Source organism: Colius striatus, chromosome Z (assembly GCF_028858725.1).
Source record: "Colius striatus isolate bColStr4 chromosome Z, bColStr4.1.hap1, whole genome shotgun sequence".
In the NCBI taxonomy this organism is placed as follows: Eukaryota; Metazoa; Chordata; class Aves; order Coliiformes; family Coliidae; genus Colius; species Colius striatus.
In genome coordinates, this window is record NC_084790.1 from 75,914,305 (window position 1) to 75,936,166 (window position 21,862).

The window sequence follows — 21,862 nt, forward strand, 5'->3', positions numbered from 1 at the left end:
TTTGGCAGAGTCTGCAGCTCAACGTGCAGGACACGGTGATGTGTGTGCTGGGGTGGCCTCCCAGGATTTCCTGTGCCTCTTGCACGATTTTTTTCTGGTTCCTGCCACAGTGAAGCTTGTGGTTTGAATCATGTACTGAAAACTGCTTTTCTTCTGGGAGACTTGCACAGTTCCTTTGAGTTTCCCTCACTGTGTGGCTGGCAGCACGTCCTCTGACTGGTTTTGTGTCTCTTCCCACAGTGCAGGCCTGCTTTCTAGCACTGAGGGGAGAGGAGACCATTACCACTGTGTAGTCTGTCTTCTCTGAGGACAGGCCTCTCTGTGGCGTGACAGGGACCAGATATACTTGTTCTTTGTGCCCCTTGAAGCTCTTTGGAGAAACCAGCAAACAGCGGCCCCAGTGGCACTGTGGATCTGTTCCACAGCTCACTCCCTGCTCAGGCACCTGTCTTTGTGAAAAGAATCCTTTTTTCAGCTTTCAGTTACCTCCCTTATTGCATATTCCCAGGAGGCTGTTTTCATAGAATCATAGAATGGTAGGGTTGGAGGGGACCTTTAGTGACCATCTAGTCCAACCCCCCTGCAGAAGCGGGTCCACCTAGATCAGGTCACACAGGAACAGGTCCAGGCAGGTCTTGAAGACCTTCAAGGAAAGAGACACCACACCTTCCCTGCACAACCTGTGCCAGGGCTCCCTCACCTGAACAGTAAAATAGCTTTTTCTTATATTTAAATGGAACATTGGCCTTTCTCCTGTCCTCAGGCACCTCACTTTTCATAGAGACTGTGAGAGAAGTGAGGATGGCCTGGAATCTCATGAACTGGAAAATGGGGAACCTCCATCTGTATCTTTTGTGGGAACTGTCTTCCCCTTTTCATGCAGACAAAGGCTTCAGAGTCCAGCCTTGCATGGGAGAAAAGAGAAGTCTAGTGCTCCTCTGTGGGGGATGTCACCACGGTACCCACAGTGGTGCAATGCCATACTGGCCTGGGCTCCTTACACATAGAAACACCTAAACAACAGCCTCCCTCTTGCTCTCAGCTCTTCACAGAAGCTCAGCCCTTTTCTCACATAGGAAGCTGTGCTCACATTCTGAGTGTGGGCCTCTTCTTAGCATATCCTAGAAACACTGCTCACCCATTTTACTTCTGACAGAAACGTGCCAAAGGTTGGCTTGGTGGGACCCAAGACTCCGGATGGCACCAGCCTGTGACAGTTACAAGAAGAATGAAGAAGTGACTTTGAGCTGCAGCAGTGGCTTTCAGCCATCCTTCACGCACATCAAGTGTGCAGGAAAAGCTCAGGCATCAAATTATTCTGGATCTCCAAACAGAAATGTGTGGCTGGGGAAGGACAGCAGTGGTGCCTGGATCCATGTTCAGGGGAACATAGTGTGCATTGGTAAGCAGGGTGTCAGGAGGTGCCTGTTACCGAGCTCCACGGTCTAGTCCTGCCACACTTCTTCATCTCTGTGCTTCCACCACCAGCACTGCTACCAGGGTGATCTGGGTCACACAGATCTCCCTGATTTTAATACCTGAGACCATTCCTCCACTGAATTCTGGCAGGTCCTTGTCTATCAGCTGCCTGGGCAGGCCCCGGCCATGGCTGACACCCACAAGGAGAGTCCCTTCCCAACAGCCATGCCCAGGGGTCACATCCTATGAGATGGACTCACCACCTTCCCTTTTTCTTCAGAGACTAGAGGGATTGCTTGGCATTGCTGATACCCCACCACATACTCCTGCCCCTCCTCGCAGATTCCCACCCTAACTAACACACACTTTCCCTTCTGCCAGAAACGTGCCAAAAGCCTCACTGGAGCCGAGGATTCCAGCTGGTGCCAGACCGGGAAAATTACAAGAAAAATGAGGAAATCGTGCTGAGATGCCCTGAGGGTTTCCAGCCATCCTTCACCCATGTCAAATGTACAGGAAAATCCCCATCCATCGTCAATAGGAAGCTTGTCCACAGTCAGGCTTGGACAGGAAAGGACAGCAGAGGCACATGGATCAACATTAAGCCTCCATTCAGCATCGAGTGCATTGGTAAGAGAGGAGCAGGGGAAGGCAGGCTGCATGTGCTTCAGGCTCTCTGCCTGCCCAGGGAAATGGCCAGTGCTGCAGAAGGCAGTGTTGAGGCAGGCCCTGAGCCTGGCCTGTGCTTGCCCTGGGGCTCCAGAGCAGCCTTGCTGGGCAGGGCACTGGTGGCAGCCCCAGTCCCCGAGGGTCCCTGCAGGAAGGGGCTTTGGGGTCCAGGTGGTGGGCAGTGGCCAGAGCTGCCCTTGCCAGGCCAGGGAAGCAGCCTGGCATGTCGGGCTGTGGACAGTGATTGCCAGGTGGTGGGAGGCTGATGGAGGAGCTGTGTGGGTGACACAGCTCTCCCTGAGAGCTTCTGGCAAGACCACGTGCAGAGAAGATGGGGGCTATGGTGCTGTGTGTCTGCCAGGCGTTGGTGGCACGGGAGGCAGAGCCTGGCGTCAGGGTCTGGGGAATCACGGGACGCTGCTCCCTGTGTCCTCTCAGCCTGTGCAGGCAGGACAAAGGCCTGGCCTTCTGAGGGGCTGGTCTGCCGTCCCAGCCTGCCGCACGCCACCACTGCAGCAGCCAGCGTCTGGGCTCAGGCATTACAGCCTTCTCAGGAGGGCTCAGGCTGTTGTCTTCTGTGAGGGACAAACAGCACCACTGTCAAATGCTGGTCTATTGGTGTCTCTCTGTGCTGGCTTTGTGCACACTACCTGTCCCTCATGAGTGTCCCTCATTGCTGGAACTGCATCTCCTCCTGGCCCTGCTTGCCCTCGTCCCTTTGCTGAAGATGTGGTGTGGGAGTGCAGCTCTGTATGGTGTCCTGGAGCTCCATCCCTCACGTTGCTGAGCCAGGGAAGGAGATCCCCTGCTCCATCCCCTGCTGTCACGCCTTGCAGGGCCACTCTGTGCCCTGCTAACAGCTTCCCATCTTGTTGGTGCAGAGGGATGCCAGAAACCGCTGTGGGACCCCAAATTTATCTTTGACCAAGAACGGGATACCTTCAACATAGAGGAAGTCGTGAAGGTGAAATGCCCCGAGGGGCACAGGCCTCCCCCCATGGAGATCAAATGTGCAAAGCAGACCCCAGAGAAAGGCTACACGATTTCTCGCAGCAGATGGCTTGTGGGGAATGGCACAGGCCACTGGCACCTTATGGAGAGGAACCTGACCTGTGTGGGTAAGTGAACAAACCAGCCACTGTCTCAGTGCTCTTGGTCCGTTTTCCAATGCAGGGACAGTGGTGCTGTATGTGCCCCACAGCGTCAGTGCCCTGTGCTCTGGCTGGTCAGAGCATGTCAGACCAGCATCAGAAGTCATTGCTGCTCTGAAGGGGACCAGTCACCAGATCAGTTGCTAGCCCTAGGGCTGGCAGCTGCAGATGGGCCACAAGTACTTGCTCTTACCCTCTCACAATCACTGCAGCACCCGGAGAGCCCCTGAGAATAGTCTAGGGCCAGAGGGAGGTGCAGGCAGTGCCTGAGTGTAGTCTGTGTGAAGGTGGGATGGCTTTGTCTATACTGTGGTGGGGACAGGCTTGGGAGGGAATGGTAGGGGTGATGGAGGATGGTGGCAAGGCTGGGAGCAGAAGGGAAAGGTTTGACCCTCTTGCAATGTTTCACAGAGGTCCTCCAGGTTGTCCCTGGGTCCTTGCAGATTTCCAGCACCAGCATCAAACTGAACTGGATCTGCAGGCTACCTGATGCCTGCCACAACATTTGGGCCAAGTGCCGTCTGGAAGATTCATCCTCTGCTTGTGAGGCTGAGGAAGTGAAGGAAACAGAGATGCTCCAAGGCCAGGAGGGAACATTCACCTGTTCCTCTCTGCAGCCCTTCACTGTCTACAGTATCAACATCTTGCTGCCTCCCAGCACGATCCTGTACACGCGGCTCTTTAGGACAAAGGAAACAGGTATGTGCCCACCTACATTGAAACACAACTGTCATCCAGTCCTGCAGTGATGGTCCTGGCATGGGGCTGCTTGGAGCCTGTGGGGTTCTGGGGAGGGGACTGTGCATTGCTCTGGAGCACAGGACATCCCTTCCTCAATCTCCTTCTCACCACACTGTTGCTGTTTCCACTACTGTAGTACAAGCAGCCTTTGTGGGGCATAAACCCTGTTTGAGAGGTCCTTCTGGGCCCTGTTCCCTGTGCCAGGAGCTGCCTGCAGCCTGTGCTGGGAACAGCAGCCCCTCAGCAGCCTCATACAGGACCCTGTCCTCCTGTGCTTCCAGTGCCAGACAAACCAGAGCAGCTGTGGCTGGATCCCAGCACGGGGTCCCTCAAATGGAAGGCGCTGTCCTCCTGCAATGGGGACATCATCGGATACCAGGTACCAGGGGACCATGGGGCCCTCCCCTTGCCAGGCAGCTCTCTGCAGGCAGCCTGTGGAGAGGTGCGAGCCCTCCTTGGCCAAGGCTCGCTAGCTCTACCCTGCTGTCATTTTTCTGGTGGGGTCAGGTTCTCCTCTGGACCCAGCCTTCAGCAGAGGTCCCTCTCTGCAGAGCTGCCCTGTGCTGTTCCTACCAACTCTGTTCTTTCTCTAGCTGAACATCACGGCCTGGAGAGTACGCGACGGCAGCTTCCTTGAATTCAAGCAGGTGTTGTTGAACCACACTGTGACTCAGTACATGCCACCTCTTCAGACACCTGGCAGCAAATACATGGTGACAGTGCAGGGCCTTACAGCAGCTGGTGCTGGGGCTGGGTCACTGCTGGAGTTTCAGAGCTACGTCTCGGGTAATGGTTTGGGTTTGGAGGAGGGGGCCACCCTGGGAGCGAGTGCTGAGGCTGGAGCAGCTTCTAAAGCTTTGTGTGCAGCTGTCAAGAGGGAGACAGAGCACGGGGACCCTTGGAGCCCAGTTCAGCAGTGGGGCCTGTGGGGCTGTGTGAGTTCTGTGTCCAGGGAGTGCATCGCCTGGTCCCCAGGGCAGCTGCATCACTTTAGTCCCTGTTGGTGTCTGTGAGAGCAGAGCTGGCCCCTCAATCTTCCACTAGAGACAACATCCATCACTGCATACAGGTGCACAGGGGACTCACTGAGGCTTCTGTGCCTGGGTCTTTGAGTCCCGTTGCTGAGCATGGCCTGCTTGGGAGAGCTCACAAACCCTCTGGTTCTCTACAGGAGATGAGGCAGGTGGGTGTGCTCCAAAGTGTCTCTCCCCTAGCCCTGCTCAGCAAAACTGAAGTCAGTGAAGGTGTGTGGTCTGGGCTGTGGCGCTTGTATCTGGTGCTGTGTCAGCTGCAGGACAGTCTCTGGGCTCGTGGCCTGAGTCAGCAGTTGTGGTGGTGGTGGTGGTGGTGCTGGTGCTCCTGTCTGCTGGGATCCTGTGGTTTGTGATGTCCAGGTGAGTAGGCAGGAGATTTGGATTCAGTGGCTGGTCTGCCCTCTGAGCCTGCTGCACCCCACCACTGCAGTAGCCAGCATCTGGGCTCAGGCATTACGGCATTCTCAGGAGGGCTCAGGCTGTTGTCTTCCACGAGGGACAAGCAGGGCACCACTGTCAAATGCTGGTCTATTGGTTTCTCTTTGTCCTGGCTTTGTGCACACTACCTGTCCCTCATGAGTGTCCCTCATCGCTGGAACTGCATCTCCTCCTGGCCCTGCTTGCCCTTGGCCCGTTGCTGAAGATGTGGTGTGGGAGTGCAGCTCTGTATGGTGTCCTGGAGCTCCATCCCTCACGTTGCTGAGCCAGGGAAGGAGATCCCCAGCTCCATCCCCTGTTGTGCCTTGCAGGGCCACTCTGTGCCCTGCTAACAGCTTCCCATCTTGTTGGTGCAGAGGGATGCCAGAAACCGCTGTGGGACCCCAAATTTATCTTTGACCAAGAACGGGATACCTTCAACATAGAGGAAGTCGTGAAGGTGAAATGCCCTGAGGGGCACAGGCCTCCCCCCATGGAGATCAAATGTGCAAAGCAGACCCCAGAGAAAGGCTACACGATTTCTCGCAGCAGATGGTTTGTGCGGAATGGCACAGGCCACTGGCACCTTATGGAGAGGAACCTGACCTGTGTGGGTAAGTGAACAAACCAGCCACTGTCTCAGTGCTCTTGGTCCGTTTGGCAATGCAGGGACAGTGGTGCTGTATGTGCGCCACAGCGTCAGTGCCCTGTGCTCTGGCTGGTCAGGGCATACTGTGGGTATCCAGTGAAAACTGCTGCTGATGCATCCCAGGTTTATGCCCATGCTATTGGCACAGTGCCAAGGGGAAACAGGTCCTCATCACTGTCCAAAGAGCGCCAAGGAGCAAACCCAGGCCAGTCACATGGGTGTATGTACGAATATGACTTGGACCAGCCAGATACTTAGTTTAAATAAGGATGGCAGAGACAGATTGATGCAGCTGGCAAGCTGCTTCCAATTATGAGGAACAAGTGCTGCATTTTAATCAATTGAGCCATGTGTGATAAAATGGCCGGAATCTGCACATATACCGAAGTAGCTTGTCAGCTGCATCAACTTGTCACTGCCATCTTTATTTAAACTGAGAAAGTATCTGGCTGGTCCAAGTCATATTTACACCCACACATGGGTCTGCTGGAGAAGAACATGACAGACCAGCATCAGAAGTCATTGCTGCTGTGAAAGGGACCCGTCACCAGATCAGTTGCTAGCCCTAGGGCTGGCAGCTGCAGATGGGCCACAAGTACTTGCTCTTACCCTCTCACAATCACTGCAGCACCTGGAGTGCCCCTGGGAATAGTCTAGGGCCAGAGGGAGGTGCAGGCAGTGCCTTAGTGTAGTCTGTGTGAAGGTGGGATGGCTTTGTCTATATTGTGGTGGGGACAGGCTTGGGAGGGAGCTTTGTCTGCACTGTGGTGGGGACAGGCTTGGGAGTGAATGGTAGGGGTGATGGAGGCTGGTGGCAAGGCTGGAAGCAGAAGGGAAAGGATTGACCCTCTTGCAACGTTTCCTTCACAGCGGTCCTCGAGGTTGTCCCTGGGTCCTTGCAGATTTCCAGCACCAGCATCAAACTGAATTGGATCTGCAGGCTACCTGATGCCTGCCACAACGTTTGGGCCAAGTGCCGACTGGAAGATTTGTCCTCTGCTTGTGAGGTTCAGGAAGTGAAGGAAACAGAGATGCTCCAAGGCCAGGAAGGAACATTCACCTGTTCCTCTCTGCAGCCCTTCACTGTCTACAGTGTCAACATCTTGCTGCCTCCCAGCACAATCCTGTACACGCGGCTCCTTAGGACAAAGGAAACAGGTATGTGCCCACCTACATTGAAACACAACTGTCATCGATTCCTGCAGTGATGGTCCTGGCATGGGGCTGCTTGGAGCCTGTGGGACTCTGGGGAGGGGACTGTGCAGGACTCTGAGGCAGAGCACATCCTTTCCTCAGTCTCCCCCTCCTCACCACACTGTTGCTGTATGTGCAACCTTTGTGGGGCAGAAACTCTGTTTGAGGGGTCCCTCTGGGCCCTGTTCCCTGTGCCAGGAGCTGCCTGCAGCCTGTGCTGGGCTCAGCAGCCCCTCAGCAGCCTCATACAGGACCCTGTCTTCCTGTGCTTCCAGTGCCAGACAAACCAGAGCAGCTGTGGCTGGATCCCAGCACGGGGTCCCTCAAATGGAAGGCGCTGTCCTCCTGCAATGGGGACATCATCGGATACCAGGTACCAGGGGACCATGGTGGCCCTCCCCTTGCCTGGCAGCTCTCTGTGGGAGGTGTCACCACGGTACTCACAGTGGTGAAATGCCATTCTGGCCTGGACTCCTTACACATAGAAATACCTCTCCAAAACAACAGCCTCGCTCTTGCCCTCAGCTCTTCACAGAAGCTCAGTCCTTTGCTTGCATAGGTGGCTGTGCTCACATCCTGAGCATGGTCTCCAAACTCATCCTTGTCTGCTTTGAGGTTCCCACATGGGCCTGAGATTCCTGCAGGTTCCTCCCTGGGAGCTTCCACAGCCGGAGCAGGCACAGGCAGGGCAGGCTGCAGCGGGGCTTGTCTCTGTCTCTCTGTGCAAGGGACAAGTCCCTGAGGGCAGGTGGAAGCTGCTGTGCTCCAGCTCTGTCCCCTGTTCCCCAGCTGAACATCATGGCCCGGAACACGTGGGATGGCAGGTACCTGGAGGTGGAGCGGCTACGGCTGAGCGGCTCCGTCACTGAGCACCCGCTGCCTGAGCACTGGCCCAGGAGCAGCTTCGTGGTGATGCTGCAGGGAGTCACGGCTGCTGGAGCGGGGGCTGCGTCACGGTGGGAGTTTGCATCCAGCAGCTCAGGTAACACTCCCTGTGCCCCAGTCCCTGCGAGGTGCCCATGCTGTGTGTCCTGGTCCCTGTGGAGTGGCTACATGGCCATGATGTGTGTCCTGGTCCCTGTGGGGTCGCCACCAGGACCACAACATCTGGACTCTCAGGCATGCAGATTGTGTGCAGGGGAGGTGGTTGAGGAGAGAGAGCTGTGCTCCACAGTGCCCGAGCCCTTGCTGTGTGTGCCTGGAAAGCTGTGTGGGGGCTTGCTGCTGGCATCTGAGCTCAGGCAAGGGTGTGCGGGAGACGATGCAAGTCCCTGTGCTCCACAGCCCACCTCCTGCTCCCTGCCTGCAGGCGTGAGGGCAGGGGAAGGTTGTGCCTCGCTGCCTGTGCCTGCAGCCACGCTGGCGTGTGGCCTGGGCTGTGGCACTCGTGTCTGGTGCTGTGTCAGTTGCAGGACAGTTTCCAGGCTCGTGGCCTAGGTTGGCAGTCATTGTATTGGTGGTGGTGGTGGTGGTGCTGGTGCTCCAGTCTGCTGGGATCCTGTGGTTTGTGGTGTCCAGGTGAGTAGGCAAGAGATTTGGAATCACTACTCTGCCTCACTATGCTGTGCTGTGTCTGGGGATGGAGAGGGGATTCCCCCAGCTTCTCCCACCCTTATCTGGGTGCTTAGGATGCAACCTGCCGATCTCAGTATGGCTCAGCTGTAGGTCTACCACTCATGAGCACCTTCTTTGGGGCTGGGGCAGGGACTGTGTGTGTTCAGGGGCTACATCCCTTCTTGCTGTTGCTGCCACCACTGCTGTCCCCCTGAGGTGCACATGAGACACCCAAAGGGAAGGTGTGCAGAACCCTCCTGCAGAATGCCTCTGCTGCTGGGTTTAGCCATGCCCTGGTCCAGGCTAGTGGCTCCTCTGACACAGGACTGCCCTTTGTCTTCCCAGGAGAAGGAAGGCCTTGCCCAGCAAAGCTGAGGAAGACCACTACACAGGTAGGGTCCCCATCACAGACACCTGTAGGGATGGCTTTGGAGCTTTGGGGGAAGAAGGTCTGCAACCAGGCCAGCTGGGTCTGGCTGAATGTCCCACATTCTCTGCTGAGAGATTTTTTCAACTGGCTCTTGGCTGCAGTCAGAGAGGGTAGGGAGCAGCTTCTCATGCTTACCCAGCCCTACTTTGCTTGGTTCTAGTGTGTTCTAGGGTGCCCTGCAGACCCCAGTGTTGCTACCTGCCTGGGTCTATCCTGTTCCTTCTCCCACATCCCTGGGTCTCTCAAACTCTTTCTGTCACCCTTCCAGAACTCCAGCCCTATGAGAACTTGGATAATTACTGTGTGATCAAGGAGGCTCTTCGGACAGAGGAAGATGCAGGTAGGATGTGGGTTGCCCCACCTGCGTTCCCAGGGAGAGTGTGGAGAGTGGCAGTGTTGACAGTGTGACCTGCCCATGCTGCCACGGACATGCAGCAGCCACTGCCCTGGTTGCCCTTGGTCTCCACAGGTAAAGGTGGCCAGGATGGAGATCCATTGCCCAAGACGTTGCCTTTCCTTGAATCCTCGGAAGATAGTCAACATGGAGATGAGCAACAAGGGAGATTAGAAGATGAGGTGGATGTCTGAGGCTCAGTGTTGATGACAGTTCCCATAGCCCCTTCCTGAGGCCTAGTTCTCCACCACTGGCAGCAGAGCCTCATATAGCTCTCGCTGGGTTATTGCTCCCTGACAAATTGGCTCCCTCAGCAAGCTCCAGCACCCTCTGTCACAGAGCAGGAGCAGCCCAAGGCCCGAGACAGGCTGCTTATGCCAGCAAGAATGCGTTCCAGTAGTCGTCTGGCAAAGCCAGCTCATCCACATCCTGGTGCCTGCAAATGTCCCCTGAGACCAAAGCAGCTCTCTGGTCCCAGTCCCTCTTTCCCTTCTGCTCTCTGTGTCCCACAACCATCTCTTCCCTGACTTCTGCTTGAGTCTGGCCTGACCATGCTGCCCTCGCAGCTGTGCTGCTGTGTTCAAACAACCAATAAATTGTTCTGGTTTGCAGGGGCTGCCTGCCCCATGACAGCTCCCACCTTGTCCTGCTTCTTCCCTGTTTTGTATGTCCAAATCCTGTCCGTGTGAATTTACATGGAGGAACATGGACCAGGCCTTTCCAGCCCTGAGCAGGGTCCTGGGGACAGACCTCTGAGAAGCCCCGAGCTCCCAGAGCATTGCTTTGGGTTGCTGCATTTTCTCCCCCCATGCTACAGGTAGCACGGTGTCAACTAGGCCTAGCTGGACCCTTGTGTCGGTCTGTGACCCCCTCTGTGGGTGCTGGTGCCCATCTCCCATTCTGTGAAGAGCCTCTGGCCCTTCTCCCCATGGGGAAATCCCCACTCTGCAGCCTTTGGGATCTGCTGGATGTCGGCTGCCTCAGTTTCCCTGGCACAGCCTACAGCAGCCACGGCCTCTTTGGCAGTGAGGGATGCTGGTGCCTGGTGCAGCCTGGAGGTTGGACAGCCTGATGGCTTTCTTTGGTGAGGAGCACAAGTCTGGAAGATGGGACAAAGGATCACTCTCTTCTCCAGCCTTTGTGGGTTTTTTTTACCCTGGGATGGCTTGCAGGCGCCAGCAAAGTCATGTTTTGACTGTCGTTCATAAGAGCTGTTTGACCATCAGTGTGATGCCTGCAATTAGTGCCTGGGACTAAAGCATCTCCTTCCCATGGACCTTCATTGGAGCGACTTCTATACTTGGTGGAGCTTCTCTCAGTGCCTACTGGGCAGAGAGGGATAGTTGAGGGGAAGTGCAGTGACTCATCACAACTCGAGAGCCCACAAGGTGTCATTGTGAGGCACACAGCTACTGCCTCAGAATTCAGAGCAGCGCTTCTTGACAGCACTCTGGTAACTAGGGAGGTTCTGGGGGAACATCTGGGACTTTGGTGACAGGGGTTCTTCTGTTGAGTATCCGAGCCTGCGTGCTCCTGTGGAGGAAAGGCAGCTGGAGGCAGCGGCACTGACACTGGTGGGAGGTTGAGTCCCCAAAGAGGAAGCCTCCTGCGTCTCATGGGGTTTCCAACAAACTGGTTTCCTTCCTGTGATTGCAAGTCTTGCACTCAGCTGCAGATGCCTGGGCTCAGAGGCAGCGAGTGCAGCTGCGATTTCGGTCCTGCCTGGGGACTGCACACTGGCATGGCCCTGCAGCTGCTGGCTCTGAGGTTTCTCCTGGTCCTTGCATCTCTGCTGACAGCACAGAGCCAGGAAGAACCTGATCCCAAGGTCCAAGAAGTGCCCTGGGAAGGAGGTATGAAGCATTTCCTCTGCTTTGCTGGAGAGGTTTCTCCGGTGCTTGTTCTGCAACTTTGATGTGCACCTTTACTTCCTGCAGCCCTGGGCTGGAGTCCCAGAGGGCTGCGTTGGCTGGGGTGTCTGCCATCTCTGAGAGACCCTGGGGGCAGGGGCTATGCTGTGGTGTGGGACAGGAATGGGCTGGATGCTTGGGAATGCGCCACGCTGTGCATAGAGTCAGTTTGCCAGCCGTTCCCAGGAGGATGCATGCACCAATCAGGCATGAACACGTGCCTCATGAACCAGGAGAAGGATCTTCAGGGAGCAGGGCAAGCACTTCATGTACACATCCTGTTGTCAGGTACACCTGAGGGAAGCTGTGCCTGCTAAGAGCAGAGCAAAAGGGTGCTTGCTGCTGCTTTTCCAGCTGGATGGGCCTGTGCATGGAGAGCAGTTGGGTGTCTGTGCATGGGGGAGGTCGCGGCTGTGTGTCCGTGGGACACAGCTGCTGGCTCTGGTATCTCTTGCTTTCTGCAGTCAGGGTTGTTTGGGAGCACAGCCTGAAGCTAGGTGGCTTGTTCACCAGCATGTCTGTACATCTTTATGGCTGTTCAAAAGACGGTTTGAGCCTTATGGTGGAGTCACCATCTGTCATGGTTTGACATGACAGCCTTTTCTGGTAAGGGGGAAGGGGCTGTAAAGATGGCTCCTGTAAGAAGCTGCTCGCAACTCTCCCCAGCTCAGAGCCAGACCCACTGCTGGGGCTGAGCCAATTAGACGCCTCCACGATCACTTTTTAGAAGAAGCTGGAAGAGGAGGTTTTTCTTCCTCCATCTTCTTCCTACTTTTGCCCCTTCTTCTTCTGGCTGGTGGTGGCAGTTCCTACTCTGCAAGGAGTAGGAACAGAAAGAGAAACAATCATGTGGACTCCAAGGTCTGTGAGGAAGGAGAGGAGGAGGTGTGCTGGAGCAGAGGCTCCCCTGCATTCTATGGAGAGACCTGGTGAAGCTGAGATTTATTTTCATTTTTTAAAGACCCCACATCAGCGGCACAGACTCATTTTGATGATGACCCTGTATCAGGGGCAGAGACTCATTCTGCTAAAGCTGGCCCCAGAGCAGGGGCAGCCATTCACTTCATTAGAGGCCTCAAGCCAGGGACAGTGACTATGGCCGGAGGAGGCCGTGTGTCGTGGGAGGGACCCAACCACTTCACTGCAGACCCCGAGCCAGGGGCAGTGAATTTCTGCTTTAAAACTATGGCCAGAGCAGGCTGTGTCCCGAAGGAGAGACCCTTTATCACTATGGCTGGAGCGGGCCGTGTCCCGAAGGAGGGACCCTTTATCACTATGGCTGGAAGAGGCCGTGTCCCAAAGGAGGGACCCTTTATCACTATGGCTGGAAGAGGCCGTGTCCCAAAGGAGGGACCCTTTATCACTATGGCCAGAGCAGGCCGTGTCCCGAAGGAGGGACCCTTTATCACTATGGCCGGAGCAGGCCGTGACCCGAGGAAGGGACCCAATATCCACAGCTGTAACTGTGGGGAAGAACCCACGACAAAGCAGCTCATTAAACTTATGCCCAGAAGAGGCCTTGTCCCGAGAGAGGGACCCATTAACTGCAGAAACTGCAACTGTGGCAAAGAATCCACGCCAGAGATGTTCACCAAGGACTGTGTCCCGTGTGAGGGACCCTGTATTGGCAGAAGCCGCAGCTGCTGGGAACAACCCACAGGAGAGAAGTTCGATAAGGACTGTGTCCCGGGGCAGGAACCCCGTGTTGGAGCAGGGGAAGAATGCCAGCAGTTGTCCTCATCTGAGCAGACAGAAGCGGCAGAGCCCATCTGTGAGAGACTGACCACATCCCCCATTCCCTGCCACCCTGAGCCACTGAGCGGGGAGGAGGTAGAGATATCGGGAGCAGTGAGCTGGGCCTGGGAAGAAAGGAGGGATGGGGGAGGGAGATCTTAAAGTGCTTTTTGGAATTTTCTCATCATTCTACTCCCTTTTTGCTTTTATTCCGTTCTGTTTCTTGTAGAATAAACTTTCCTGCTTTCCTCTCTAAGTCGAGTACCGGAGTCTGTTTGGCCCTGAACCATAACTGGCAGGGAGCCCTCCCTGCTCTTGTCTCAATCCACAACAACCTTGCTTATCTTTTTACTCCCATTTTACTGCGGCCTTTGCCATCCTAACGAGGGTGGGGGTGAACGGGGGCACCGAGCAAGAGACTGTTGTGGTGCTGCTGTGCTAGCTGGGCCAAACCACGACACCATCCCTTGGGAGACTTAAAAGACATAGATGAGGTGCTGAAGGAAATGATTTAGTGGTGGGCTGGACAGTGTGAGGTTATTGGTTGGACTTGATGATCTAAAGGTCTTTTCCAATCAAAACGACTGTGTGATTCTGTGATTATGAGATCTTTTCTCTGCCCCTTTGGGAGAAGGAAAATTGTATTTTAAGCCTTCTGAGGCCTCTCAGAGCCTCTTGCAGAAGCTGGAGAAAGTAAGTGCTCCTCCTTCCTCAGTGCCCTCACCCTTGCCTCTAGTGGTTATTGAGACAAGGCCTCCCTCCCTGCTGGGACAGGCTGTGGCTGCTCATCCCAGAAGATAGTGGATGTCGTGAAGGGGAACGTGAAGGATGGAGATGGGGTTCTGTCACAGAAAAGGGACAGATGATGTGGTAAAGCCTGGGATGTGAAAGGGTAAGGGTTTGCTCATCCCCATATCTCACTGCATGGTGACAGGGGGCAGGAGGAGAGTAGCTGAGAGATGTACTGAGCCAGCACAGGAGCTCCAGAAGGAACAGAGGCATCTCTGATCCCTGGTGGAGGGATGAGCTGGAGAGACATGCATTCCAGCAGGGCTCAGTGCAGCCTGAGCTGGAGTGGAAAACGTGCCTGAGTGGCTGGAGAAGGTCTCCTAGTGCAGGAAGGATTGTCATGGAAAGCTCTCTGCTGTGGGCTGTGGGAGAGGGAATGTATTGATAGGTGTGAAACTTTCACTTTGGGTGCATGAGGAGAGTTCCCTCCAACAAGCCTTGCCCAAGGGGTCACATTCTGACAGATGAATGTGTCACCTTCCCTCTCACATTCTTTGATGAGAGATTTCTCTCTCACCACCCACCTGTGCCCCACCTCATCACTTCCCAGCCCAACTAACACTGGTTTTCACTTCTGCCAGAAGTGTGCCAAAGGCCTCGCTGGGACTCAAGACTCAGACTGGCACCAGACAAGGTGAATTACAGGAAAAATGAGGAAGTGATGCTGAGCTGCCCTGAGGGTTTCCAGCCACCCTTCACCCGTGTCAAATGTGCGAGGGAAGTCCAGTCCATCAGTCGTGGGAAACCTGTATACAGAGAAGTTTGGCTTGGAAGAGACAGCAGAGGTTTTTGGATCCGCATTCGGGCCAGTGTGGAGTGCATCGGTAAGAAAGGCAGCAAGAGCTCTCCTGGCTGCCCCATTTTGCCCTTCCTGAGCAGGGGAAGGCAGGAGGTTTCAGGCCTCACAGACTATTCCTGCCTGTGGAAATGGCACATGCTGCAGAAGACAGCATCAGGGCAGCCTCTGAGCCTGCCCTGAGTCCAATCTGCGATTCTCCAGTGGGTGGGAGGTTCTTGCTGGAGGTATGGGGGATAAGGGTCTCCCTGAGGGCTTCTGGCAAGAGTGTTTGCACAAAGGAGAGAAGCATGGGAGAGCTATATTTGGTGAGGCTTGTGGTCACATGGCATCACAGTCAGGGCAAGGGAATCAGAGGGCTCAGCTGCCTGTATCCCCTCAGATCATATAGCTGAGAGATCCCCAGCTTGCTTGCTGAAGGCTAGTCTCCTCTAGGCTCTGTCCTAGGCTTGCCACCACCCTCTCACAGCTAGGGACACTGAGATCCCCTCCAAAGGAGAGCAGGGCAGTGATGGCCTGATTTTGGAACACACTGAGAAGTTGCTGAAGTTTTGAAAACAGCCGTCCTCTGCTACTCCCCAGTGCCCTGAGACCTGGGCAACAGCAAGAGGGCATCTGCGAATGAGTAGCTTGGAGGAGTCTGTGGGGGAGGGAAGGGGTTGCTTCTCCTGTGACAGTCCCATGCATGGCCGAAGCTTTAAGAGTCTCCTGCCTGGTCACCTTGGCTGCCTTGCTGGCTTGATGTGACAAGTTCCTATGGTCCTTCCACACAGTCATCAGGGTCAAACACCAGTTCATCAGTTGCTGTGCAGGCTTTATGCATAGTATAAGCTCCACATGGGTGCCTCAGGACCTCGAGTTCCTGCTCCTCTTTGCCTTTCCTGGCACAGCTGAGGTGATGAGGGATAAAACTTAGTTTAGTGATGAGCCTGGCAGTGGGAGGTCAGCAGTTGGACTCGATCTTAATGGCCTTTTCCAACCATAATGATTCTATGATTCTATGAAGCAACGTGTGGTTCTTTTCCCCCCCAACTCCCTCCTGGCGATGTGCTGTAGGAGAGTTACTCTGTCTGGTGTCCCAGAGCTCTGTGTCACTACCATGTCAGGGAACACAAAACTTTCTCCTGAGGTCTAGGCAGAGCAGCAAAGGTCTTCCTAAGAGCTGCATCTATTGGACTGCAGAGATGCTGGGAGCTACAGACACCTCAGCTTTCCCTCCGTGGGGAAAGTTGCCTTGAGCAACAGTAGTCCACATATTGTCTGACATTCATCCCTGTCCAGAGTCCTCATGATCCCCTCCAAGAGCACTGAAGGCACCAGTTCCAGCCTCTCAGCTTCCCTCCCTCTGTCTGGCAGCAGTGCAGGGCTGTCTGACTGCAGCACCCATGCAAGGCTGGGAGCCAAAGGGAAAGGATTGACCCTCTTGCAATGTTTCCTTCACAGAGGTCCTCCAGGTTGTCCCTGAGTCGTTGGAGACTTCCAGCACCAGCATCAAACTGAACTGGACCTGCAGGCTCCCTGATGCCTGCCAGCACATGCTGGCCACGTGCCGTCTGGCAGGGACTTCATCTCCTCCTTGTGAGGCTGAGGAGGTGGAGGGAGAGGAGATGTTACATGGCCAGGGGGGAACATTCACCTGTTCCTCTCTGCAGCCCTTCACTGTCTACAGTGTCAACATCTTCCTGCCTCCCAGCACGATCCTTTTCACATGGCCAGTCAGGACAGAGGAAACAGGTGTGTGTGGGTGGCTGTAGGAGAGAAGGGACAGTCCTGGGCTGTCACAGGTAGGAGAGGTGGATAAATGTCCCCTTTCCCTAGCAACTCAGCCTGATCATCCATTCCTGCAGTGATGGTCCTGGCATCAGGGCTGATTAGAGCCTGTGAGGCCCTGGGGAGTCCCTCTGAGGCCTGTGCCCTGTGCCAGGAGCTGCCTGCAGCCTGTGCTGGGCTCAGCAGCCCCTCAGCAGCCTCATACAGGACCCTGTCCTCCTGTGCTTCCAGTGCCAGACAAACCAGAGCAGCTGTGGCTGGATCCCAGCACGGGGTCCCTCAGGTGGAAGGCGCTGTCCTCCTGCAATGGGGACATCATCGGATACCAGGTACCAGGGGACCACGGTGGCCCTCCCCTTGCCAGGCAGCTCTCTGCCTGGAGCTCCCTGCAGGCAGCCTGGGGAGAGTGGGGAAGGGAAAGTGAGATGACCCACAGTTCGCAGCCAGTCTGGGTGAATACGTGGCTGTGATGATCATGAACATTTTCTGTCTCTCTCTCAACATTCCCTGTTGTGTGGAGTTGACTGAATAGGTGGTGGGTGCTCTGTGCCCTCTGGGCTTCCTCCCCTGGTCTGCTTACCCTGGGCTTTGGCAGAGTCTGCAGCTCAACGTGCAGGACACGGTGATGTGTGTGCTGGGGTGGCCTCCCAGGATTTCCTGTGCCTCTTGCACGATTTTTTTCTGGTTCCTGCCACAGTGAAGCTTGTGGTTTGAATCATGCACTGAAAACTGCTTTTCTTCTGGGAGACTTGCACAGTTCCTTTGAGTTTCCCTCACTGTGTGGCTGGCAGCACGTCCTCTGACTGGTTTTGTGTCTCTTCCCACAGTGCAGGCCTGCTTTCTAGCACTGAGGGGAGAGGAGACCATTACCACTGTGTAGTCTGTCTTCTCTGAGGACAGGCCTCTCTGTGGCGTGACAGGGACCAGATATACTTGTTCTTTGTGCCCCTTGAAGCTCTTTGGAGAAACCAGCAAACAGCGGCCCCAGTGGCACTGTGGATCTGTTCCACAGCTCACTCCCTGCTCAGGCACCTGTCTTTGTGAAAAGAATCCTGTTTTCAGCTCTCAGTTACCTCCCTTATTGCATATTTCCAGGTGGCTGTTTTCATAGACTGTGAGAGAAGTGAGGATGGCCTGGAATCTCATGAACTGGAAAATGGGGAACTCCCATCTGTATCTTTCGTGGGAGCTCTGTCTTCCCCTTTTCATGCAGACAAAGGCTTCAGAGTCCAGCCTTGCATGGGAGAAAAGAGAAGTCTAGGGCTCCTCTGTGGGGGATGTCACCACGGTACCCACAGTGGTGCAATGCCATACTGGCCTGGGCTCCTTACACATAGAAACACCTAAACAACAGCCTCCCTCTTGCTCTCAGCTCTTCAAAGAAGCTCAGCCCTTTGCTTGCATAGGTGGCTGTGCTCATATCCTGAGCGTGGGTTCCAAACTCATCCTTGTCTGCTTTGAGGTTCCAGCATGGGCCTGAGGTTCCTGCAGGTTCCTCCCTGGGAGCTTCCACAGCTGGAGCAGGCACAGGCAGGGCAGGCTGCAGCGGGGCTTGTCTCTGTCTCTGTCTCTGTCTCTGTCTCTGTCTCTGTCTCTGTCTCTGTCTCTGTCTCTGTCTCTGTCTCTGTCTCTGTCTGTCTCTCTGTGCAAGGGACAAGTTCCTGAGGGCAGGTGGAAGCTGCTGTGCTCCAGCTCTGTCCACTGTTCCCTAGCTGAACATCACAGCCTGGAGCACACGGGACGGTGGGTACCTGGAGATGGAGCGGCTGCAGCTGAGCGGCTCCGTCACTGAGCACCTGCTGCCTGAGCACTGGCCCAGGAGCAGCTTCGTGGTGACACTGCGAGGGCTCACGGCTGCTGGAGCGGGGGCTGCATCGCGGTGGGAGTTTGCACCCAGCAGCTCAGGTAACACTCCCTGTGCCCCAGTTGCTGCGAGGTGCCCATGCTGTGTGTCCTGGTCCCTGTGCGGTTGCCACATGGCCATGGTGTGTGTCCTGATCCCTGTGGGGTTGCCACATGGCCATGGTGTGTGTCCTGGTCCCTGCTGAGTGGCCCCAATGTGTGCCCCAGCTGAGGCAGCTGTGTGTCCCCAGCCTTCTGGGCACAGAGCAGCTGTGCTCTGCAGCCTGCACTGCCCAAGGCTGCCCCTGCTCCTCTCACAGCCCCTGCCCTGCTGCCTGCTAGTGCTCATCCCCAGCTGTTCCCCTCCAGACACTGCACAGCCTCTTGACATCAGCTGCACCAGCGTGCGAGACGTCTCCCCATCGCGAGGGACGGCCGTGCTCCCGCTCCGCCCCATTGCTGTGCTCCCCGAGGAGGACAGGTGAGCGAGGCCCCGGCAGCTCCGCTCCCCTCAGCCCCGAGATGGGTTCCATGCTGGCAGCACTTGCCCGCAGCCACCGTCACCCTGCTCCCGCTGGCCCCATCTGCCCATCCCACTCCACATTGTCCTTGCAGGCAGCACCAGCTCATCGTGGTCGCCGCACATAACGGCACGGTGCTGGAAGGCGTCTGCTCGGGGCAGCCGCAGCCCTTCAACGCCAGCCAGCCGCCCGACACCTACGTGGCCGCCGTGCTCAACCTCTCGGCCCCCATGGACTTTGTGCTGGGTGATGGGGCCCACGGGCAGGGCTACCGCAACGCAGCCCTGCAGCCAGGACGGCACTACACGGCCCTTCTCCGCCGCGCCTGCCGCTCACAGCAGGTACCTGTCGCGGGGCTCCTGCTCCCTGGGCCCATCTGGGCCTCCCGATGCTGCCGGCTGTGCGCAGCCGCACGGCCCCTGCGCTGAGAGCCCCGGGCTCCTGGGCCACAGCCGGGGCGTTCAGTGCCCGTGGGTGGGAGGCCTTTGCCCCCGGGGCAGCTGGGGGGCTGCAGTGGCCTGAGCTCTCCCTCCCGTCTCTCCAACAGGCAGAGAAGTTCACCTGTGTCTGCTACAGCGTCTCTGTTGGTAAGTGGGCTCATGCTTCCTGAGCCTCAGGGTCTGTGCCGCCCGTTGCCTCTTGCCAGCCTGGCTGCTTCCTGGGGAGAGGAGCTGCCAAGCACCAGAGCCACGGGGTCTGGTTGTCCTGTTTCCCCTCGTTGTTGGAAATTCTCTGGATCTTGAGGCTTTCTATAGCAGATGGGCTTTGGGCAACCTTGGGCCACTTATGCAGGTGTGGCACTGATGGCAGACAGTTGTTGTGCACCATCCCTGCATTCATCACCTATAGCATCTTGGTCCTTGTGCTCTCCTTTCATGTGTGCCGACCCAGAAAAGCCAATCCCTCACCAGGCTCTGGCTGTGACAGAGGCAGCCAGGGAGACAGGGCCCATGCTGGAGAGTATCATGCCAAGCAAGCGTTGAGGACCCACTGGGATCAAAGGAAACCTTTTGTTTCCTATACATCAGGTGACCTCCTGTCCCAGAAGAAGACTCACATCTATGGCCTTACACATACCAATTGCCATCGTTGGGGGCCATTGACAGATCATACCCCAGACTGTGGCACCCACTGCTGTCTGTGTGTTAGTTGCAGGGTTGTCTCCTGGTTCATGGCATGGGACTGTGATTGGGGTGGTTGTGCTGTTGGCACTCCTCCTGGTGTCTGCAGGGATCCTGTGTTTCATGCTTTCCAGGTGAGTGGGAAGGGGACAGGTTCAGCAGGGCTGTGGGCAATGCTGGTCTCTTACTCAGCAGTCACCTTTGCCTTTCCAGGAAAAGGAATTCTTCACCCATCAAAGCTAAAGAGGAGAATTAAAAAGGTAGGAAAATGAAGTTCTCTCATCCACCATCACAGGAAGGGCTGTAGGGCTGACTGACAGATGGGAAGAGAGCAGAGATTTCCCAGGAGAGCCTGACCCTGAGGAGAAACATCTGCTCATCGTTTTCCATGACATTTCTCCCCATTTGCCCAGCCCTGTGCAACTAGAAATGGTCAGGATGGCTCTGCCTGCTAAGCCCCACGTGTCAGCAGAGTGTGTCTCCAGGTAGTGCTCTCAGCCTGGAAGAGGGCAGGGAGGAGCAAAGATGGACATCCTGAAGAGTGGCTCATGTCTCAGCCCTTTGAGGGACCTGTGGCTGTGTCATCCTCTCCAGGATAGACATCTGCTAGGAGGGGTTTCACTAGGGTCATCCTGAAGGGCTGCTGCTTTTGCATGGGCAATGGTGAGCACCTCCAGGGACCTGTGGTTGGCACAGCTGGCATGAAGAGTTTAGGCTACAGCAGACATTGCCCTGTGCTCCAGTGTGTCTCAGACACTCATGTGTGCAGGCAGCTGTGGTGGTATAAACTCCTCACGCAGCACCCTCTGCCCTGGGTGCCCTTGGACTCCACAGGTAAAGGTGGCCAGGTGGAGATCAGTTACTCCGGCTCCTGTCCAGAACCAGAGGAGATGTTCAGGGCATTGAGGAAGTGGAGAAGATGGGGAAGGATAACCCCAGCTCAGTGTTGATGGCTGCTGGACCTCTTGGCTCTCCTGTGACTGTGACCAGCATGGAGAGTCCCATCCAATCCATCAGAGCAGAAGGAAAACAGGAGGCCAAGGAGGACTATTGGGTTTTTCTTTCCTCACCTCTTTCACTCTCCAGTTTTCACTTGCTACTGTTTTAAGGGCTTTGAATATGACTTTCTATAGATCCTTTTTAAGCTTTGCTTTCATTTTTGCTTTCCTGGAAGCAGTAACTGTATGTCAGATTTCATAGCTGCCAACTCACACCAGGCTCAGACTGAGGGATGGTCCATACAGCTCCTGTGTCCTGGGTTCCCAATCCCTCTCCCTGCTCTGTCTGCTGATATTCAGCCAGGGCTCAGCTGGAGCTTGGCCTGACTGGGTTGCCTTCGTGCCTCTGCCTGCTCTGTCTGGACAACCAATAAAGGCTTGTGTTTTGGAGGAGGCTGCCTGCCCCAAGAGCTCCTGCCTGGTCCCCTCATTGCCCTTATGGTGTCATATCCATCTGCAGGGATCTAATTGCACCTTATTGAGATGAGGCCATAAACAGGGCTGTTGTTAGCCCATGTCTCCAAGTCGTGCCTGACAGCCTTTCCGACCCCAGAGCAGCCCTTGTGTGGGTATGGTGGGAATCAGTGAAGGTTGATGTCCCTCAATGCACATCTTGGGCAGGAGAGCACTCTGCTCATGTCATGGCCAGAGCTAAGGGCTCTCAGCTCCTTTGCAGCCCCTGTGCCAGGTCAAATCTGGAAGAAAAGTGATGGTCAGAAGTCACCACCA

General features: G+C 55.7%; 2 protein-coding genes across 2 annotated transcripts in view; both read left to right on the forward strand.

The window, feature by feature from the left end:
* LOC104557545 (uncharacterized) overlaps positions 1-14,813 on the forward strand; it is a 29,324-nt gene extending 14,511 nt beyond the window's left edge. The window contains exons 7-19 of the mRNA XM_062018847.1: positions 2,970-3,206; positions 3,651-3,938; positions 4,262-4,359; positions 4,574-4,766; positions 5,809-6,045; positions 6,951-7,238; positions 7,550-7,647; positions 8,064-8,256; positions 8,681-8,792; positions 9,174-9,220; positions 9,527-9,598; positions 9,728-9,834; positions 14,667-14,813. Coding sequence (XP_061874831.1) covers positions 2,970-3,206; positions 3,651-3,938; positions 4,262-4,359; positions 4,574-4,766; positions 5,809-6,045; positions 6,951-7,238; positions 7,550-7,647; positions 8,064-8,256; positions 8,681-8,792; positions 9,174-9,220; positions 9,527-9,598; positions 9,728-9,834; positions 14,667-14,723 — 2,027 coding nt within the window. The 3' untranslated portion in view covers positions 14,724-14,813. The remainder of the gene's footprint in view (positions 1-2,969; positions 3,207-3,650; positions 3,939-4,261; positions 4,360-4,573; positions 4,767-5,808; positions 6,046-6,950; positions 7,239-7,549; positions 7,648-8,063; positions 8,257-8,680; positions 8,793-9,173; positions 9,221-9,526; positions 9,599-9,727; positions 9,835-14,666) is intronic.
* A 41-nt stretch (positions 14,814-14,854) lies between these two features.
* On the forward strand, positions 14,855-21,533 carry LOC133628948 (uncharacterized). Its single transcript, XM_062019257.1, has 8 exons — positions 14,855-14,909; positions 18,364-18,556; positions 18,863-18,974; positions 19,109-19,355; positions 19,562-19,601; positions 20,164-20,269; positions 20,349-20,395; positions 20,970-21,533. The coding sequence occupies exons 2-7, from the start codon at positions 18,409-18,411 to the stop codon at positions 20,389-20,391; spliced, it is 696 nt and encodes a 231-aa protein (XP_061875241.1). The 5' UTR covers positions 14,855-14,909; positions 18,364-18,408; the 3' UTR covers positions 20,392-20,395; positions 20,970-21,533.
* The last annotated feature ends 329 nt before the right edge of the window (positions 21,534-21,862 follow it).

What these genes read in the sequence shown, in the direction of transcription:
- LOC133628948 (XM_062019257.1), top strand. Translation starts at nt 18,409, where the DNA reads ATGGAGCGGCTGCAGCTGAGCGGCTCCGTCACTGAGCACCTGCTGCCT. An exon ending in GTGCTCCCCGAGGAGGACAG is followed by an intron (nt 18,975 to 19,108) that starts GTGAGCGAGGCC and finishes TTGTCCTTGCAG; the next exon opens with GCAGCACCAGCTCATCGTGG. An exon ending in GCGCCTGCCGCTCACAGCAG is followed by an intron (nt 19,356 to 19,561) that starts GTACCTGTCGCG and finishes TCTCTCCAACAG; the next exon opens with GCAGAGAAGTTCACCTGTGT.